Genomic DNA, 21,106 nt, shown 5'->3' with positions numbered 1-21,106 from the left:
GAAACAAGACAAGGTTCTGGGATACATTACTGTAAAAGTTCTTGTTTTCAAAGTAATAAACATGCTGGCATTGCCAGAGCACTTCACTAGACTCACAGATCACTATGGTTGAGTGAGCAGCTGTGCTCATGCAGAACATGACATAGGGTATGTCTACACTACCACCCTAGTTCGAACTAGGGTGGTTAATGTAGGCAACCAGAGTTGCAAATGAAGCCCGGGATTTGAATTTCCCGGGCTTCATTTGCATATTGCCGGGCGCCGCCATTTTTAAATGTCCGCTAGTTCGGACTCCGTGCCCGCGGCTACACGCGGCATGGACTAGGTAGTTCGGATTAGGCTTCCTATTCCAAATTACCGTTACTCCTCGTGGAGGCTTTATTTTTTGAAAGATCCCTTATCCCTCATGAAATGAGGTTCACAGGATCTTTTGAAAAAGGCTTTATTTTTCAAAAGATCAGCCTCTAGACTGCCGCTTTTCTCCGACAAAGCTCCATGCCGAAAAAAGCTACGGCCATTTTTATGCTAATGAAGCGTGGGATATTTAAATCCCCGCTTCATTAGCAATTTTGATGTGCCTAATCTGCATCTGTCGGCAGAGAGATGCAGTCTAGACACACCCTAAGAGCCTGACCTGTGAGATGAGTGTGCCCTTGATTCCTATTACTATCAGCGAGAGGAGAAGGCATTTTGAACCTTGCAGGTCAGGGCTCGGGCCTCCAATGGGAGTCACAACTGCACCAGGTCACCATCTTTAAGTTTGTAAGTCAATGTGACTGAAGACCGGTTAGTCTTTAACTTGTGTTAAAACTTAATGAATTTTACTGGGACCCGCCTGAAGTTCCATTTTACCTTTCCTCTTTCGACTTCTTTTGTTGTCATAACGATAACGCGAGAGTTCTCCTGGAATACCATTCTCCAGAAGTCATTCACTGTGTTCTGCAGGCAGCCTTGAGTAGCAACGTAACTTTTTTTTGGCTTTGAATTGTTGCACTTAGTTTCAGATTCAGGCTAGAGATGAAAACAAATATCAATTAATGATGTGACTGTAAAGAATACTTTAATTTGTTTTAGGAGGGGTGCAATTACAAGCATGCTTTGTGCCAGTGGTAATTGAAGTAGACAATAACACGCTTACCATAATAATATTAGCATTGATATAGTCTGAAACTGGTTCATTTGCATCTCCGTCATGTAGAACAACTCTGGTATGATCAACTAGAGGAAGGATACGTAAACAGCATGTTAAACTCCTGCATTCTCTGGCTGCTATCTGGCCAACTTGTGATTGTTTCCTTAATACCAAATGAACGACATGAAGGCCAAGTTTTGCATGTACTCAACAATTTACCATTTCTAATAGCTCTCTAGCACAATTTAATTTCTTCAGAAATTTCAAAATCAAACATCAAGTTGTCTGTCTTCTCTTATTTAGTCAGTGCTTCATATTTGTAATTCATTTGAATGAGATAAATTATTCTGCCCTGCACCACTCCAGCACAAATTAATCCTCTTTAAATATACTGACCATTAGTGCTGATCACTCAGCACTTGTTGAGCTTGTGGGTGTGTAAAGCACTGTACTACTAACCAATAATGATTAGCTTCCCAGTGAAAGGATACACCAGTACCAGCCCAATGTTAACAGTGAAAAAAGAAGAAAAGGTGACTACTACTTACAAGGCAAAATGTTTTTGTATCTATTTTTGTTTTTACTTTCTTGCCGTTGACCCTCTTTACGACTATATAGAAGTTTGCACTCTTGCTGCTGTAAAGTCTAGATGAAAAAAGCATAAACAACTGGTTTTACCTAAACATGCACCGCATTGGTAATGAGACAGATCACACACAGCAGTGGCTCTAGAGAAAAATCTAACATTTGACTATCAGACTAGACATCATTAATAAGGTTGGTTCAAAGAGTTAAACACACTGAATTAGGAAATTCAAAACAGCAGTTACAAGAAATAATCTGACAGCTTTGAAGACAAAGGTTTTGTAGGGGTAAAGGTGGGGCCCAGATCCCCAAACATGAAGGGGTAAAGGTGGGGCCCAGATCCCCAAACATGAGGATCCCGCTGTCGAAGGAATGCTCCCCTGCGCCTGGTGGTACGCCGAGGGGGTCCAAAACGGCCACTGGTCCGTATGCTGCCACTGCGGAGGCCATGTTTGTGAGAGGCCCGAGACACTGTTGTGGTGCTCACCATGCCAGGAGTGAGAACGATGCGGAGACCCGGATCGGCGCTGGGAACTTGAGCAGTGCCGAGAGTGGGAACGAGAGATGGACGCCCTCGATGGTACTGACTCTACGTCGGACTCCAACGACGACAAGGCAGAGAGCAGGCCTAGGGAACAGTGCCTCTCCGTGTACCAAACCGTGGAGGCCAGCTCGCCCCGGTGCCGCACTGACGGAGGGGCCATGAAACACTCCGGTGCCACTGACTGGGCCGCCAGGATGACCGTGCTCGATGCCGAGCTCTCTCTGGACTCCTGAGAGAGTGAAGCCACCGGTGCCGAGGGGCCTGTCGGTGCCAGCGCTGACATGAGAGCCGGGGAACGCTGCACCGTATGGGGCGCCAGTGCCGAGGGCGGTGTGGGCCTACCTGGATCCGGTGCCAATGACGAGGCCCAGGCCCAAGACTGATCCTAGCACCCCGGAGGAGGAGAGGGCGAGTCAGACATCAACTTGATCAGTTCCCGTGCCGCCTCAAACATATCCGGAGGAGAAGGCCGTTCAACCTGAACCAGCTCTTGCTCTGCACCGTGGCTTTTGATCGCGCTCGACTGGCTGCACTGACCCAGGAGTAGCCGATCTCGCAGCCGGTGCGGGCACGACAGGGTGCCCCGACTGGGGGCACACCTCGGGCGCATGATGGGGTGGGGACCTGCCACTCTCTAACTCTCCTCTTCTTGCACTGCACCAGCAACTGTGAGTGGTGCTGCATCGTAAGGCACCTCGACACTGATGAGGCCCTCGAAGACCCTGGTGACTCCCGCACCAAAGGTAGTGCGTTGCAGGACTCTGGTGCCAAGTCCAAAGACAGTGCTGGGCAAAGCGCCGACTCCATCAGGAGTATCTTCAAGTGCAAGTCCTGGGCTTAAAACTGCGGCAGATTCTACAGTTAGCTGGGACATGGGCCTCGCCCAAGCACTTCAGGCACAAATTGTGCAGGTCACCACAGGGCATAGGCTTGGAACAGTCAGCGCAGGGCTTAAAACCGTGAGACCCTGGCATGCTCCATGGGCCGGGCAGGAAAGGAAAGGAAAACAACAGGAGAGCCCCAACCGGAACAACTTATCTAACCGGTACTTAACAGACAGTAACTTGGACAAGAACAAAACGTTTAACTAGGTGCTAACTACTTAGAACGCTTCAAATACCGCTGAGATCACGCTTCCAGGCAAGCGAGAAGGGAGCTCCAACGACTGTCACGGGCAGTGTAGTGGGGCCTATTTGAAACCATGGGAAGGTGGTTTCTAAAAGCCTGCTGGGTGTCCAAGGATGGGGAGGGGGCACAGAACAGGGGCCCAATGAAGAGGGATGGAAGATTTGCAGGAAGGGAGGGGCGGGGTGTACCCTTTTGCATGGACCGCTTCAGGAAGTCGAGAGCGGGCCGCGGCAAGGCCGCCTTCACCTCCTGGAGTAGGCGCAGGGGGGTTCGGGGGGTGGAGAGCCCCATGCGCTGAGCAAGTGCTCGGGGATCCACCCAGTCCCCCCGTCGTAGTCCACGAGGCCTCCGACCATGGTGGATTCTGCCAGGATCAGCCTCTGGCGCACCGAGGGAGACTCCACCACCTGCACACACAAGGCTGGATTGTGGAGCAGGGGCTCCACGAGGAGGTCTGCTCCCTCGGAGGCCACAAAGGACCTGGTTGCTAAGAACAGCTTCCAGGTCTGGAGGAGGTCCTGGTAGAATTCCGGCAGCTCTGAGAGGTCTCGCGGAAGACCCCTCGGGTGGATAAAAAAGAGCTGCCGGTCGTATCGGAGCCCTCGGAGGCGGCGGAGGAAAGCGCACGCCAAGGTGCCCCATGCCGGACTACCTGCACTGAAGAGGAGTCTCTGCAGGGCCTGGAGGCGGAAGGTCTGGACCTGGCTGCGCACACAGACCAGGCCCTGGCCCCCCTCCTCCAGAGGGAGAGACAGAACCCCTGCAGAGACCCAGTGCAGTCCTGGCCAAAAGAACTCCAAAGCTGCCCTCTGGAGCTTGGCCAGGGCCTCCGGGGCCAGGCGCAGGGTGCTGAGCTGGTGTCATAGCATGGGCAGGACCAGCTGATTTAGCACCAGCGCCCTCCCTCGAAGGGAGAGACACGGGAGCAGTCCTGCCCACCAAAGCAACCGCTCACCCACCCTGACCTCCAAACCTTGCCAGTTCTCCAGCGGAGAAGGATGCATGGCGGATAAATACACGCCCAGATAGAGCATCTGTAGCCAGACATAAAGCCCCATTTTAACATCCATCTTTGTCTGCTTAAAACCATGCAGGGCACATAAGAGCTGGAAAACAGCATATTCTTTGAAAACCTTGGAGCAGGAGGTTTAGATATGCTGGCTCAGTGACCGTGACCAACTGTAAGCAGAGATAGGAGGGTGGTCGAACTAATTGTTGACCAAGAGGCTGTACATCGTGCCCTTGACTGAAACCCATATTGATACGAACACATACCCGTCCACGGGGGAAGGAATCTCCCGCCCAACAAGAACATCCGGCAGTCCTAATTTAGTTATCTTCCTCTCTTACAAGTGTAAATTAACTTGTAACCTGCTTGTAAGAACTGGCACCACAAAATGGACCAGTAAAATTTGGCCTCTGAAGATAAGAAAGAGAATACGGGCCCCCAGGGGTATAAAGATGAGCCCAGCAGCACATTTGCTTTGTGTGTCAATCTACCATCTATCTGCTGGTCGGGTTTGGTGTTTGACCTCCCGAGGTTCCAGAGGGGACGCCCACCTCGTATTCGTCTTTCCGAGGAATTGAGAGACCGGCCCTGGCCTGACACGCTGGAGTCGAGAGGCACAGAAGGGGGTAAAAATTGTACCTGGATGTGGTCCTTTGTTTAAGTATATATACATAGTGTTAGAGCTCTTTAAAGATTAAGCTGTCACTTGGTACCATTATTTTCTATCTTTATCTTTTTCCTGTAACCATTTTCAGATATCTATATTTTGCTAATAATTAAGAAATAGAGCAATAGCCATTGTAACCATATGATTTATAAGTTTCTTTAATAAACCTGTAACTGTTTAAGTTTTAACCTGACTCCTTCAGTTGCTGTAATAGAACCAAGCACAATTTAAAAGAACTTCAGCCGGTCATAAAGGGACAGACATAGGGAGAGCTTGGGCGTTTGGATCTGTGTCACTCCCAGGTGACAAGATCCGTTGGGGCACCTTTCCAGCCTTTCCCAGGCTGCCCGCTGCGAAGGAACTTTTGTGTTCTAGCAGTTAAAATCTAAGGTGTAATAAGCTCTTCCTACACACTGGGGCGTCTGTTAGCCTGTTTGGCTACCCTCTGCGACGGGACCTTGGTCCTAGCAGTAAAGTCACGGACGTTAAACACTCGGGGCTCCTTTCAGCCTTCTGGGCTGCCCGCTGCGACGAGACTTCGTGTCTTAGCAGTTAAAGACTTAGGAGACATACCCACACACACTGCCCTGACCGTCGGCTGACAGCAGCGGACCCGCGCTCCACCTGATGGCCCATCCCCGACCACCAGGCCAGAACTCTTGACCCAATCGACCCGGGCGGAGGAGGCTTCCGAGTAGACAGCTTGACAGGCCTCCACCCGCGCCAAGTCGCCCGGGTCCTGGACCAGAAGGAGCACATCATCGGCGTACGCCAACAGGACCAGCCACAGCTCCGGCTCCCGAAGCACCAACCCCGTCAACCTCCTACAGAGGAGACAGAGGAAGGGCTCGATCGCCAGAGCGTACAGCTGGCCCGACAGCGGACACCCCTCACGTACACCCCGCCCGAAGCTGACTGGCTCGGTCAGGGTCCAGTTGAGCCTGACCAGACACTCCGCGAGGGCGTACAGCACCCGGAGAAAACCCACAAACCGGGGCCCGAAGCCGAAGGCCTGCAGGGTGCCCAGGAGATACCCGTGGTCCATCCTGTCGAACGCCTTCTCCTGGTCCAGGGACAGGAGGGCGAATGACAAGCCGTCCCTACACCCGAGCTCCAAGAGATCCCGGACCAAATACAGGTTATCAAAAACGCTACGGCCCAGGACGGTGTAGGTCTGGTCGGGATGGATGATGTCCGCCAGCACGGACCACAGTTGCGGCGAGATGGCTTTTGCTACGACCTTGTAGTCCGTGCTGAGGAGCGAGACGGGATGCCAATTCCGTAGGTTGCGGAGGTCCCCCTTCTTCGGCAATAGGGCGAGCACCGCTCGCCTGCATGACAGAGGGAGGACCCTGCTCTCCAAGGACTTGGCCTAGACGGTGACAAGGTCTGGGCCGAGGACGTCCCACAACACGCGGTAGAACTCCACGGTCAGCCCGTCCATGACCGGGGTTTTATTGTTGGGCATGAGACGGAGGGCTTCCGAGAGCTCGGCCAGAGTGACAGGTAGCTCTAGCCGGTCTCGGTCGCCCGCGCCGACCGTCGAGAGCTCGGTCCAGAGTGCCTTGCAGGCGTTGGCTTCGGTCAAATCCGGGGAGAACAAACTGGTGTAGAAGGCCCTGGCCCTTCCACGCATCTCCGCCGGATCCGTGAGGGGGGTGCAGTCCTCCGCCAAAAGGCAGGTGACGTGCTTTTTCACCCCCCTCCTTTTCTCCAGGGCATAGAAGAAGCGGGAGCCGCGATCCATCTCCCGAAGGAGCTGGATGCGAGATCGAACAAAAGCGCCCCGGGCCCTGTTATTTTCCAGGGCCCGGAGCTCCTCCCGCTTCTCCCTGTACGCCTCGCGGAGGGGTGGATCCTCGGGGGCGGACGCCAGGTGCCCCTCAAGCTTCAAGACCTCCCGTTCCAGCTGCTCTATCGCCGCATCCCTCCGCCGGCTGGCGCCCCGGGAGTAGTTGCGGCAGAAGAGCCGGACACGCACCTTCCCCACATCCCACCATCGCTGCGCCGAGGGAAAGGAGAGCCGCTGCCCCTGCCAGAACTCCCAGAAGGACGCCACGAAGCCCACGTCCTCCAGCAGGCTATTATTAAAGTGCCAATAGGCCGGCCCCAGCCTCTCCCAAGTCATAGGCTTTCATGGCCACCAGATGGTGGTCCGTGGATGGGGCCGGCCGGATGGTGGAGGAGTGGGCTCGTGCCAGATGGAACCGGGAGAGGTACAGGTGAGTGCTAACAGGGAGTTTTGAGAGGGAGTTCTCCAGGTGAAGGAGAAGCTGATACAGGACTCTTGAGTTTGAATTCTAGAAACCTCTGCTGATTGGCTGAGCCTTGGTAGGGGGAGGGGCTTTATAAGGCAGTGGGCAAGCGACCAAGGAGCTTGCGAACAGGTGAGTGCTAACAAGGAGTTTTGAGAGGGAGTTGGGAAGGGCAGGAGGTTTTCTTGCCTTTCTTTTTAAATCCCTTTTCCAGGACAGCAGCGATGGTTGGTGATGGGTCTGCTGTTGTTACCTGCACAGCGTGTGCCATGTTTGTCTTCCTCCCGGAAGAAAGAACGGATTTCATCTGCACCAAGTGCAATCTGGTCGACATTTTGGAAGAAAAAATTAGAGGACTGGAGGCCCAAGTGTCGACCCTACGGTTGATCAGAGAGGATGAAGATTTCCTCGATAGAAGGCAGCATTTAATCCTTCAAGCACGGCAGGCAGAAGAGCCAGAAAGGGCAGTACGTGACCAAGAAGAGAACTGGCAGCATGTAACTTCTAGAAGGGGAAAAAGGCCAGCACGGGAATCCCCCGATGCTATAGAGGTAAGCAATCGCTTTCAAGCTCTCTGCACAGGCTCTGCAGTGCTGAAAGCCCTGGAAGGGACATCACAAGGAAAAAACCAGAAGGGACCACCATCTACTGGAAGGCACGGGATGCGTAGTCCTACGGATGGGGGTTACACGGCCACCACCCCCAAAAGGAAACAACGGATGGTGGTGGTCGGGGACTCCCTCCTAAGAGGGACTGAGCCATCCCTCTGCTGTCCGGACCTGGAATCTCGAGAGGTGTGCTGCTTACCGGGAGCTCGCATTCAGGATGTCACTGAGAGGCTTACCAAGCTGATCAAACCTTCGGATCGCTACCCCTTCCTGCTTCTCCACGTGGGAACTAATGATACGGCCAAGAATGATCTTGAGTGTGTTACTGCGGATTATGTAGCACTGGGAAGAAGGATCCAAGAATTTGGAGCGCAAGTGGTATTCTCCTCCATCCTCCCTGTTGAAGGGAAAGGACTGGGCAGGGATCGTCGAATTGAGGACGTAAATGCGTGGTTGTGCAGATGGCGTCAGAGAGGGCTTTGGTTTCTTCGACCATGGGACACTGTTCCGGGCGCAAGGATTGTTAGGAAGAGATGGGATACACCTAACCAAGAGAGGAAGGAGCATCTTCGCGGGCAGGCTTGCAAACCTAGTGAGGAGGGCTTTAAACTAGGTTCGTCGGGGGACGGTGACCAAAACCCTGAGGGGAGTGGGAAAGTCGGATACCGGGAAGAAATGCAGAGAGGAAGGGGCAAAAAAGGAGGACCCATGTTTCGAATGGAGAAGATAGGACGATCAACTGGTTACCTGAAGTGTTTGTACACTAATGCGAGAAGCCTGGGCAACAAACACGAAGAACTGTAGGCCCTGGCCCAGTCCAAGAAATATGATTTAATTGGGTTAACAGAGACTTGGTGGGATGACTCGCATGACTGGAGCACTGTCATGGAAGGGTATAGACTGTTCAGGAACAACAGGCAGGGGAGAAAAGGAGGAGGAGTTGCACTATACACAAGAGAGCACTACGATTGCTCTGAACTCCAGTATAAAGAGGGAGAAAAACCTGTTGAGAGTCTATGGGTTAAGTTTAAAGGAGCAAACAACAGCATTGATGTTGTGGTTGGTGTTTGCTACAGGCCACCGAATCAGGTGGATGAGGTAGATGAGGCTTTCTTCGGACAGCTGAGCGAAGCTTCCAGATCGCAGGCCCTGGTTCTCGTGGGGGACTTTAATCACCCTGACATCTGCTGGGAAACCTATACGGCAGTACACAGGCAATCCAGGAAGTTTTTGGAGAAAGTTGGGGATAACTTCTTGACACAGGTGCTGAAGGATCCGACCAGGGGCCATGCGCAGCTTGACCTTCTGCTCACAAACAGGGAGGAACTAATAGGGGAAGTGGAGGTGGGTGACAACCTGGGAAGCAGTGATCATGAGATGGTAGATTTCAGGATCCTGACCAAAGGAAGAAAAGAGAGTAGTAAAATACACACCTTGGACTTCAAAAAAGCAGATTTTGACTCCCTCGAGATCTGATGGGCAGAATCCCCTGGGATGTTAACATGAAGGGGAAAGGAGTCCAGGACAGCTGCCAGTATTTTAAAGAAGCCTTATTGAAGGCACAGAAAGAAACCATCCTGACGTGTAGCAAGAGAGGCAAACATGGTAGGAGACCGGACTGGCTTACAGGGGAAATCCTTGGTGAACTTAAGCACAAAAAGGAAGCTTACAAAGAGTGGAAACTTGGACAAATGACCAGGGAGGAGTTTAAAGGTATAGCTCGAGAATGCCGGGGGGTTATCAGGAATGCGAAAGCGCAAATGGAACTGCGAGCGGCTAAGGATGTGAAGGGTAACAAGAAAGGTTTCTACAGGCATGTTAACAAGAAGAAGGTGATCAGAGAGGGTGTGCGGCCCCTAATGGATGAAGGAGGTAACCTAGTGACAGATGTGGGGAAAGCTGAAGTACTCAATGCTTTCTTTGCCTCTGTATTCACGGACAAGGTCGGCTCCTGGACTTCTGCGCCAAATGACGCAAGATGGGATGAAGATGGACAGCCCATGGTGGGTAAAGAACAGGTTAGGAACTATTTAGAAAAGCTAAACATACATAAATCCATGGGTCTGGACTTAGTGCATCCGAGGGTACTGAGGGAGTTGGCAAATGTCATTGCGGAGCCTTTGGCTAATATCTTTGAAAAGTCGTGGAGATCGGGAGAAATCCCGGATGACTGGAAATAGGCAAATGTAGTGCCCATCTTCAAAAAAGGGAAGAAGGCTGATCCAGGGAACTATAGGCCGGTCAGTCTTACCTCGGTTCCTGGAAAAATCATGGAAGGGATCCTTAAGGAATCCATTTTGAGGCACTTGGAAGAGAGGAAAGTGATTAGGAATAGTCAGCATGGATTCACAAAGGGCAAGTCATGCCTGACCAATCTGATTAGCTTCTATGATGAGGTAACTGGCTCGGTGGACATGGGGAAGTCAATGGATGTTATATACCTTGACTTTAGCAAGGCTTTTGATACAGTCTCCCACAATATTCTTGCCAGCAAGTTAAGGGATTGTGGATTGGATAAATGGACGGTAAGATGGCTAGAAAGATGGCTAGAAGGCCGGGCCCAGCGGGTAGTGATCAACGGCTCGATGTCAGGATGGCAGTCGGTTTCTAGCGGAGTGCCCCAAGGTTCGGTTCTAGAACCGGTTTTGTTCAATGTCTTTATTAATGATCTGGATGAGGGGATGGATTGCACCCTCAGCAAGTTTGCGGATGACACTAAGCTGGGGGGAGAGGTAGATACGCTTAAGGGCAGAGATAGGGTCCAGAGTGACTTAGACAAATTGGAGGATTGGGCCACAAGAAATCTGATGGGGTTCAACAAGGACAAGTGTAGAGTCCTGCACTTAAGACGGAAGAATTCCAAGCATAGTTACAAGCTGGGGACCCTGGCTAGGTCTACACTACAGCGCTAATTCGAACTAACTTAGTTCGAATTAACTAACGCATCTAGAACTAAAAACTAGTTTGAATTAGCGTTTTGCTAATTCGAACTAGCGCATCCACACTGATTGGAGGCAGGGGGCCATTTAAGGGCGGCTGAAACCGGTTCTGGCAGGGCATCAGGTCAGTAGTTGCTTTGTGTGGCTGCTGTCTGAGGCTATCTGAGGCTCGTGCTTAAAGGGATCCCCCCGGACAGCCGGTTCTCAGCTTTTCCTGCTTGCTTGCCAACCTCGCCGAGGGACAGCAAAGCGTTTGTCTCTGTGCCAGTCTGTGTCGGTGCTTCCCTTCGGGGACGCTGCCGCAGGTGGCAACATGGAGCCAGAGCTCGCCCTACACCTTCTGGTGCACTTTCTGGACTTGCTGCTGCAAGCCTGCCACCAATGGCTCGAGGCTGCCTGGCACCACCTGGTGCACGTCAGCCCCCTGCCTCTCCACCTGGCCGCCCTGGGGTCCGTGGAGGAGCCGTGGTGGCCCCCCGGCACCGGCGTGCCCCGCCGCATCTGGCGTCTGGACACCAGCAGCGACTGGTGGGACCGCAGCATCCTGAAGCGCTGGGAAGACCGACAGTGGACCCAGAACTTCAGGATGAGGAGGGACACCTTCCTGGAGCTCTGCGAGTGGCTCGCCCCTGCTCTGCGCAGAAGGGACACTCGCATGAGGCCCGCCATCCCCCTCCAGAAGCGGGTGGCCATCGCCCTCTGGAAGCTCTCCACGCCGGACAGCTACCAATCCGTCGGGAACCAGTTCGGCGTGGGGAGATCCACTGTCAGAGTGGTGCTCATGCAGGTATGGCACTCGCCGGCCACTGCGCCGGGGGGGAGGGGGGCTGCGAAGAGGGGATGGGCCGCCCCAGGGACCAAGGGGGGGCGGGAGGAGGCGAAAGCGCCCCGCACCGGAGGGGGCGGTCTGTCCCGGCCGTATTACACGCTGCCAGGGGGGTTGCTTCCGGGAGTGGGGCGCGGGGCACTGGCAGGGCACGAACGCTCCCAGCCACCCGGGCGCCCCACTGATTGGCGCTTTGCTGTGTCTCTCTCCGCAGATGGTCAAGGCCATCAACCGGGTGCTGCTCCGCAGGGTGGTCCGCCTCGCCGACCCGGACGCCGTCATCCGGGGATTCGGCGCCCTCGGCTTCCCCAACTGCGGGGGGGCCATCGATGGGACGCACATCCCCATCCGTGCCCCGGAACACCAGGCGTCCCGGTACGTCAACTGCAAGGGGTACTTCTCCGTGATCCTGCAGGCCGTGTGTGACCACCGGGGACAGTTCACGGACATTAATGTGGGCTGGTCCAGCAAAGCACACGACGCCCGGGTGCACCGCAACTCCTCCGTGTGCCAGCGGCTGCAGGACGGGACCTTCTTCCCCGACCGCCACATCAGGGTCGGGGACGTGGACATGCCCGTGTGCCTGGTGGGGGATGCCGCCTACCCACTGCAGCCCTGGCTCATGAAGCCCTACACGGGGCACCTCAATCCCTCCCGCCAGGCCTTCAATGTGAGGCTGACCAGGGCCCGCCTCGTGGTGGAGGGGGCCTTCGGGCAACTGAAAGCCCGCTTTCGATGCCTCCTCACCCGTCTGGACCTGGCCGAGCACAACATCCCTCCCGTCGTGGCAGCATGTTGTGTGCTCCACAATTTACGTGAGCAAAAGGGGGAGGCTTTCCTGCCAGCCTGGATGGCTGAGGCTGACCGCATGGCTGGACACTACGGTCAGCCCCGCACCGCCGCCGCCCGGGAAGCCCAGCGGGGGGGCCGTCCGGATCCGGGAAGCCCTGCGGGAGAGCTTCCTGGTGGAGGAGGAGGAGGACTGAACTCTCCCTGCATGCCCCACTAGGGCCTTCTTCCACCCAACCCCCCTTCCCCTCCCTACCTACTGTCAAAGACACCTGTTTTTCAAACAAAAATGTCTTTTTATTTAACTAACTGGGGTGGGGGGGAGTGGAGGGGAAGGGAGGGGAAAACCTGGGACGAGGGAGCAGGAAGGGGAGGGAAGGGAAAGGAAAGCTCAGGGGTGGGAGTCCGGCTGCCTCTCCCGTCTCGCCACACTGCGGGTCCGGGGGCGTTGGTGGGGAATGGTTGTGGAGGGTGGGGCAGGAGGGACGGGGGGGTGTGGAGGAAGCAGGAGTGGGAGCAGCAGGGGGAGCAGGGGGAATTGGGAAGTGGTCCAGCAGGCTCTGGAGGTGGCCTCGCAGGGCCTCCAAGCTCCTCCGGCGCAGCCTCAGGTCCTCCTGGACCCAGTGGTCCTGGAGACGGAGCTGTTGCTCCAGGAACCGGAGGTGCCGCCTTTGGTACTCCTCCTCATTCCTGGCTCTCCTGCTTGCCTGGGCACGGACAGCTGCTGTAGGCGGGGTGGTGTGCCCTGCAGGCCCAGGTGCTGCGGCTGTGGTGAAACAAGACCAGCCGTCAATTACCCCAGGGGCCCAGGTGTGTGAAACCCAGCTCCCCTCTGCAAGGCCAGGGCCCCTACAGGATCCCCAGCTGCTGCTCCATGGTGGGCAAGGCCCAGGCGCACGGTCCCGGGGCTCCCTCTTGCCCCAGCCCCCCGTACAGATAAGGGGAGCATGATGGTACTCACAGGTGGACGCCTCCCCGGCCTCGGACGACACAGGCGAGCGGCTCTGTGGGGTGCCGCGGGGGTCCTGGGCAGGCTGCTGGCAGGCTCCTGGCTCTCAGAGCCCTCCTCCTCCGTCTCCTAGAGCGGTCCCTCTGCTCCGGGGTCTATCGCGTCCCGGGTGGCAGGGACGGCATGAGGCCCCAGGAGGCGGTCCAGAGCCAGAGAGTGGGGGCACGCCTCCGGGTCAGCCCCTGGCAGGCAGGCCCGGGAGTAGGACTGCCGCACGTCCTTTATTTTCCAGCGCACCTGCTCCCGGCTGCGCTGGTGGCCCCTGGCGGCCAGGCTAGCAGCCATGCGGCCATAGACTGCCGCGTTGCTGTGGCTAGTGCAGAGATCGTGGACATTGGAGGCTTCCCCCCAAACCTCGATGAGGTCTACGATCTCGGCACTAGACCATGCGGGCGCCCGCCTCTTGCGCCCCCGGGCAGGCTCCTGGGAGCCGCCAGGCTGGTCCTGGGAAGAGGGGGAGGGCTGGGTGTCCTCGGCTGGCTGGCTCATGGGTGTCAGGTGCAGGGTGTGCTGGCAGCCTTGCAACTGGCACAAACTGTGTAGCCAGCCCGTGGCCCTTTAAGGGCTCCGGGGCCGGGAGGGGGGCAGTAGAGTTTGCCTGGTGTTGGCCAGAGTGGCCACCAGGGCAAGCTGGGAAGGGCTAGCCTCCCACTAGTTCGAATTAAGGGTCTACACAGCCCTTAATTCGAACTAGCAAGTTCGAACTAGGCTTAATCCTCATGGAATGAGGATTACCTAGTTCGAACTAAGCGCTCCGTTAGTTCGATTTAAATTCGAACTAATGGAGCGCTAGTGTAGCGCCTAGGAAAGTTAGTTCGAACTAACTTTGTAGTGTAGACATACCCCAACCGGTTAAGTAGTAGTTCTGCAGAAAAGGACCTGGGGGTTACAGTGGATGAGAAGCTGGATATGAGTCAACAGTGTGCCCTTGTAGCCAAGAAGGCTAATGGCATATTAGGTTGCATTAAGAGCAGCATTGCCAGCAGATCCAGAGATGTCATCATTCCCCTTTATTCGGCTTTGGTGAGGCCGCATCTGGAGTATCGTGTCCAGTTCTGGGCCCCCCACTACAAAAAGGATGTGGACGCATTGGAGAGGGTCCAGCGGAGGGCAACCAAAATGATTAGGGGGCTGGAGCATATGACTTATGAGGAGAGGCTGAGGGACTTGGGTCTGTTTAGTCTGCAGAAGAGAAGAGTGAGGGGGGATTTGATAGCAGCCTTCAACTTCCTGAAGGGAGGTTCCAAAGAGGATGGAGAGAGGCTGTTCTCAGTAGTGACAGATGGCAGAACAAGGAGCAATGGTCTCAAGTTGTGGTGGGAGAGGTCCAGGTTGGATATTAGGAAAAACTATTTCACTTGGAGGGTGGTGAAGCACTGGAATGGGTTGCCTAGGGAAGTAGTGGAGTCTTCATCCCTAGAGGTGTTTAAGTCTCGGCTTGACAAAGCCCTGGCTGGGTTGATTTAGTTGGCATTGGTCCTGCCTAGAGCAGGGGGCTGGACTTGATGACCTTCTGAGGTCTCTTCCGGTTCTATGATTCTATGAAATGCAATCCAACCAGGAGTGGCTCGACCGCTCGCCCCCCACCCGGACGTAAGTAAAGGTGGTGCTGTCGTCCGGGTGGTGGTCTCGCCAGACGTCCACCAGGGAGTGATGGTCCCCGATCTCCGAGGACGCCTGCTGCGGCCTGGTAGTTCGTGAGTCCTACGCGGTCCCGGTCATCGAGGGTGGTGTTGAAGTACTCACCCAGGACCAGGCACTCGCAAGGATCCAGAGTGCCGAGGAAGGTGGCCGCCTGCCGATAAAAGGTGACCTGGTCCGGGCCCACGTTCGGGGTGTAGACGTTGACCAAGTTCAACATCAGCCCCTCTACGCGGGCCCGGACGTGCAGCAGGCAGCCCGGGACAACCTCGGCGGTCCCCAGCACCTCGGGCCGTAGGGCAGGGGAGAACAGGGTGGCCACCCTGGCCGAGCGAGCGCTGAGGTGGCTAAAATACACCCCGTCCCCCCCCACTCCAGCCGCCAGCCAGCCTCGACGGCTGGAGTCATGTGGGTCTCCTGCAGGAAAGCCACAGAGTACCCCCCCTCCCGAAGGAAGGAGAGCACCCGGCACCTGCGGAGACCCGCCCTACAGCCCCGGGCGTTCAATGTCGCAATGGTGGTGTAATTCATGATGAGGGCTGGGGTGGATCCTCATGGGCAGGGTGATCGTCGGCCTCCCGCAGGCCCCGCAACAGGCCGCTCCCCGACCCGAAGGCGAGGAGAGCGTCGTGGAATTTGCGGGCCCGCCGGTAGGCCGCGATGTCCCGCCTCTTGGTCCCTCTCCCCTCCTGCAAGAGGGCCCTTGTGGCCCCCAAGATGGAATGGAAGTCCCCCCATGCTGAAGGGCGAGCTCCAACTTCCCTTTAGCCCCGCGGGTTTCCGCAAGGAATTGGCAGAGCTCGGACCCCAGCGCTGAGGGGGTACCAGACGTTTCCTCAGTCTGGGCCCCGTGAAGGACCTCGCGGGCCACGGAGAGGGGCAAACCGGGGTCCGAGCTCCAGCACGGCGCCAAGAACTACGGCGCAGCACTGCCGGCTCCTGACCCCCGCAAGGGAAGGGGCAGCGGAGGGAACAGAGCAGCCCCTATGGAACTGGGAATTGGGGACACAAATACCACCCCCTGAGAGCCACCTGCAGGTAGTGGGAATGAGACGGCTCCCGTGGGGGTGGAAGTAATAGAGGGATGTGAGGGCAATTGGGAAGGGGCAAGCGTCACAACAGAGACAGGGTGGGGTGGGGGGGATTCCACAGCAGGGGCAGGAAGAGGGGCAGGCTCAGTGCCGGGCAACGGGTCAGGGGTAGGAAAGAAAGCATCGGTAACTGTTGGGGAAGGATTGGGAACGGAAGGGGATTCGGGGCTGGAAACAGGTTCATAAAGGGCAGGGTCGGGACCAAGGACATGAGTAGAGGGGAGGGAAGGGGCGGGAAAGGGAATGGGCATTTTGGGCAGGGTCAGAGGGAGGGTCCCCCGAGCTTGGGCCACCGAGCTGCGGCGCCTCCCCAGTGGGAACCAGGGGGGCAGGGACAAGAAGGGTGGATTGTCACCCTGCCCCATCCACAGAAGAAGGGGCATCCCCAGGCTTGGGACCTGGCCGCTCGGCCCCAGTCGTCGCCCCTAAAAGCTTGATGGTTTCGGCCCCGGTGCGCGAGCCGGCCGGGCTGGTGGGTAGCACCAGGGGCGCCCCGAGTGTGAAGACGGGGTCGACCACCTGGGGCATAAGGTGAGGGTCAGTGTCAGGGAGAGGAGGGGGCTGAGGCCTGCTGGTGGAGGGTCGTCATCCCCCTGGGTAAGCAGGGTCAGACCCAGGGACTCCATCTCCTCGAAGGTGGAGCTCAGTTCCATCCCCTCGGCCCCAGAGCTTTCCCCGCCAGCCGCTGAGATGACACTTACTTCAGCGGTGACGGCGGGGGGCTCAGCTGGTACCAGGGCTGGGGGGGCTCCACCTGAAGCCTCCTCGGGAGCGGGCTCCGCAGGGGGGACGATGCTGTGCCCCCTCGCTGCCATGGCATCCTCGGCCGGCGCCTCCTGCCGTCGCTCGTCGGGAGAGTTCTCGGCAGCGCTGGCCCCCCTCGGGATCTCACTGAGGGGGGCCTTCCCGCCCTCCTCATCGGAGGGGGGAGATTAAATCCGCAAACGGCGCGCTCTGCGCTTTCCCCCGACGAGTGTCCACCCCTCGGAGGTGGAGGGCTGGTTGGCAGGGTCAAGGCCGGGGGGTGTAACTGATCTTCGGGAGAGGCGTTGAGGCAAGGGAGGGAGAGCGGGGGGGGGGGGGGGAAACCTCCACCTGGGGAGAACCCCCTCCCTCGCCCGGCAACGACCGCGTCACCCTCTCCTCCTCGGGCCCCGCAGAGGTGGATGGAGTGGAAGAGGGTCCCGCCTGCTCGCTCGGACACGCCAGAAGGGGCGCCCTCTGGCTCCCGAGCTGAGCCATTGGTTGGAAGAGGATCAGCTGCGGAGGCCGGACTACCAGGGGGGCTAGCAGTGGTAGGGCCGGCGCCCTCCCAGGCCCCGACGCCTCCCCCGACCGGGCCAAGGGGCGGTCCCTCCGAACATGCCCCATCGCCCGGCAGAGGAAGCACTGGGCCTCACCCGTTGAGTAGTGGACCCGGTAGAGGGCTCCCTGGTAGGGCACCATAAAGGACCCCTCGAGCGCCACCCCGCCACGTGCCGCCGGCAGCAGCTGCAGCTGTACCTGCCGGCGGAAGGACAAAACGTGGCGGAGGGCGGGGTCCTTACAGCCCAACAGGAGAGGGCTGATGGTTGAAATGGGCCTCCCCATGGTGGAGAGGGAAGGCAGCAGGGCGGCATTGGGGAGGAAGGGCGGGACGGAGGTGAGGACCACCCGTACGCCCAGGTCCTCCAGCAGTTCGAGGGGCACGTGCACGCCCCCCACCGCCAGGCCCCTCTCCACCGCCTCCTGGGCGGCGGCCTCCGAGGCAAGGAAGAACACCGCCTTGCCGTACATTTTGGAGGCCCCCACCACCCTCGCCAACGCCCGCACGTAGTTTCAATGTGGGGCGAGGCGGCGACCAGGAGGCAATGGACTCCATGCCTCCTGGTCATGGTGGGAAAGGGGCCTCGGCCACCAGGGATGGAGCTGGAGGCGGCAGTCGGGGCTGATGATGCGGCGGCACGCTGGGGGGGCGGCAGCAGCAGCCACCTGGGCGTACGCTCTGGGGGCCGGAGGAGGATCACCCCTAGAGCCGGTGAGGGGAACAGCAGGGGAAAGAGGGGCTGCGGCAGATGGCTGGGCCGCAGTGGGCGGGGCGGCCTCGGCCGCGAGAGTTTTAACTTTCCGGGCCGGGCCTTTGCCTTTCTTCCCCCCTCGGCCTTTTTTTCCAGCTGAGGTAGAGGGTCCACCCCTATCAGGGGGGACATCGGCCGCGGCAGGCACGGGGCCCGGGTTAGGGGTCGGGAGGTCAGCCGCAACGTTTGACGGGGTCAGTGGCACTGGGGGACCTTTGGGACCTGTGAGGTTAAGGGAGGAGGCCGGAACCTCCTCCATCATGGTGGAGGGGGGCAAGCGCTGGGGGAGGTGGGGAGGGGGTAGGGGAACTCCTCCCCGCCTTTCAGTCGGCAGGGGAGGAGTGGGGACCAGTAAGGGAAACTGGGGAAGGCGGGACATCTGCTCCTCTTGGGTGGGATAAAGGCGGGGGGAGGGGTCAATTGGAAGGGAAGGGTCAAGGAGAGGTGCCAGCAACTCCTCCCCGCTAAGATGGAGGCGGGGAGGGGGGCTGTAACACTTGTGGGGAGTAGGGGGACCGGGGGAGGGGGGGCATGTGGCAGCTGCTACTCCTTGCCGGCTATAGGCAAAGGAGGAGGGCGCAAAGCAAGGGGCGGGGGGAGGGGAGGGGAAGGGTGAGGGGCAACCACCCCCTCCCGCCAAGTTATTGACAGGGAGGGAGGGCGCTGACAGAGGGTGGGCACTTGTGGGGAAACTGAAAAAGGGACTAGCAGCCACTCCTCCCTGTAAAGATACTGCGTGGGAGGGGGCGCTAGAGGGAGTGGTAAGGACGCACTGGTGGGGGGGGGGGGGGGAAGCAGTTGCTCCTTCCCGCTTGACTGTTTGCAGGGAGGGAGGGTACTGACAGGGATAGGGCACAAGCAAGGGAACCGAGAGCATTTGAGGCCAGCAACCACTCCTCCCTGCAAGGCTGGGAGCAGAGGAGGAGGGCACTGGCAGGGGGTCGGGTAACAGGTGCAGGACGGGGGCCTGCTCCCCCGGCTGCACTGGGATACAAAAGGGGACTATGGGGCCGTCAGGGGGAGTGCAATGTGCAAGGGGGCTAACTAAAAAGGAGGGGGAGGGAAGGGGTACAAGCGCTCGGGGCGGGGACCGAAGATCTGGGTGGGGCCAGAGGACTACTGGGAGGCTGGGGTCGGGTACTGGGTAAGCAAGGTGGGACAGGGCAAAGGTAGGGCCAGGAAGTAGGGCACAAACTATGGTAAGCTAGAGGCGGGCGGGGCAGGTGAAACAAACTGAGGCTGGGCAGGGCTAGTCAACAAACTCAGGGAAGGAGGGCAGGAGGGAGGGGGAGACAGGACTGGCTAGCGGGGCGGAATGGGCAAGGCTTCTGCAGTGGGGGCAGGGTGGGGAAAAAAAGGGGGAGTGAAAGGCCCCCCAACCAAACACTGCTGAAGGAGGGGGGCACTTGTGGGGGGGGCTCAGTCCTCACCTGCAGCTGCAGCAGAGCAGTTCCAGCTGGCAAAAGGGCGGGGTTGGTAGCGTGCCCCACCGAGGGGTGAGTCCAGGTGATACAAGGTTGGTGGAGGGGGTCGTGGGGGTTGTGGTATGGGGGGGGGGGCAGCCGGACTGGGGGGGGGGCTCTACACCTCCCCCCAGCCCCCTCTCGGTGTCTCTGTCCACCACCACCCCAAGAGCAGATAAAAGGCTCAGTCCCAACAAACAAACCCCCTCCACAGGCCAACTAGCGGTCCTTGTCTCCCTCGGCGGGGTGCAGATGGTGAAGCAGCAGCAGCGGGCAGGCAGCAATCAGTGGGGAAAGGCCTCTGGATGGTGGGTGCTGGTGGGGTCCTCTTCCTCTGGAGTGGAGGGGAGAGAGAGGGCAGCCAGCAGGCCCCCCCATCTCCCCTCAGGCAGCAGCAGCCGCTGGTGGTGGAAGGCAGTGGTGTCTGGGGGGAGCAGGTCCAGCAGCTCAGAGGCTTCAGGTGGTGGCTGGGTGGAGCAGGAAGAGCCCCAGCTGGTGCAGGAGCAAGGGGGGAGAAGGAAGAGAGCAGCCCCTGCACCCTCTCCTCCTTCTCTGGAATGGAGTGGGGCAGAGGAGTGGCTGCTTGCTGACCCAGAAGCAGAAGAACCCCTCCAGCAGCCATCTTGGGCCGAGCCTGATCCTTCCCAGCCACCTGACAGGAAATCAGGAGGCGGGGCCAGAACTATAAAAGCTCAACCTGAGGACTCAGTCAGGGCCCAGCCTCTGAAGGAACCAGAGGTCTACTCAGTACTCCTGGCCTGGAAGGCTGAGGCCCGGCCCCCTAGTGGGCCTGAGCCAGGGGACTGGCCTGCACCCTGAGAGCAGTGGGGACCACTGGACCTGCAAGGGGCCAAGGACTGGCATGGGCCTGATTCAGAGGACCAGCCTGCCTACGTACACCGGCCTACACCCGAGAAGTAGCTGGAGCCACTGGACTCACAAGCTGCTGAGGACTGGCCTGGACCCCCTGGACCCGAGCTGGGCCCAACAATCCGGGAACCCCTGAGAAACCAACCTGATGCCCAGGTACACATTGAGGGGGAGCTCTGAAGTGACTCAGGGAATAGTGAGGCCTGTTAAGCGCCTCTGGTCAGCACGTTTTGGGCTGGAGCCCCTGCTGACCTAGCAGCCAATTGCACTGCTACCACTAGGGCCCTGGGTTGGGATGCAGTGGAGTGGGCGGGCCCGCATCCCCCGCCACCCACCTACCGGGTGGCAGTCTCCCCCTCTCAGCCACTGCAGGCAAGCTGCCTGCACTCCTCCTGAGCAAGGAGACAAACTACTGCCTACTGTTTGTGTTTGCTGCCCCTCCTATTCAACTTTTTTATAAATGATCTGGAGAAAGGGGTAAACAGTGAGGAAG

General features: G+C 57.9%; 1 protein-coding gene across 3 annotated transcripts in view; it reads right to left on the bottom strand.

The window, feature by feature from the left end:
* The window catches only part of LOC102454141 (tyrosine-protein phosphatase non-receptor type 11-like), a 125,040-nt gene that overhangs the window by 44,868 nt on the left and 59,066 nt on the right, over positions 1–21,106 (bottom strand). For all 3 annotated transcript variants that reach the window (XM_075918572.2, XM_075918570.2, XM_075918571.2), the window contains 3 exons: positions 1,681–1,777; positions 1,139–1,218; positions 853–1,011 (listed from right to left, as the gene is read on the bottom strand). In XM_075918572.2, coding sequence (XP_075774687.2) covers positions 853–1,011; positions 1,139–1,218; positions 1,681–1,777 — 336 coding nt within the window. The remainder of the gene's footprint in view (positions 1–852; positions 1,012–1,138; positions 1,219–1,680; positions 1,778–21,106) is intronic.

This window comes from Pelodiscus sinensis, chromosome W (assembly GCF_052426305.1).
Source record: "Pelodiscus sinensis isolate ZL-2025 chromosome W, ASM5242630v1, whole genome shotgun sequence".
In the NCBI taxonomy this organism is placed as follows: Eukaryota; Metazoa; Chordata; order Testudines; family Trionychidae; genus Pelodiscus; species Pelodiscus sinensis.
The sequence above is the reverse complement of the archived record's forward strand: the minus strand, read 5'-3'. Positions and strand labels throughout refer to the sequence as shown.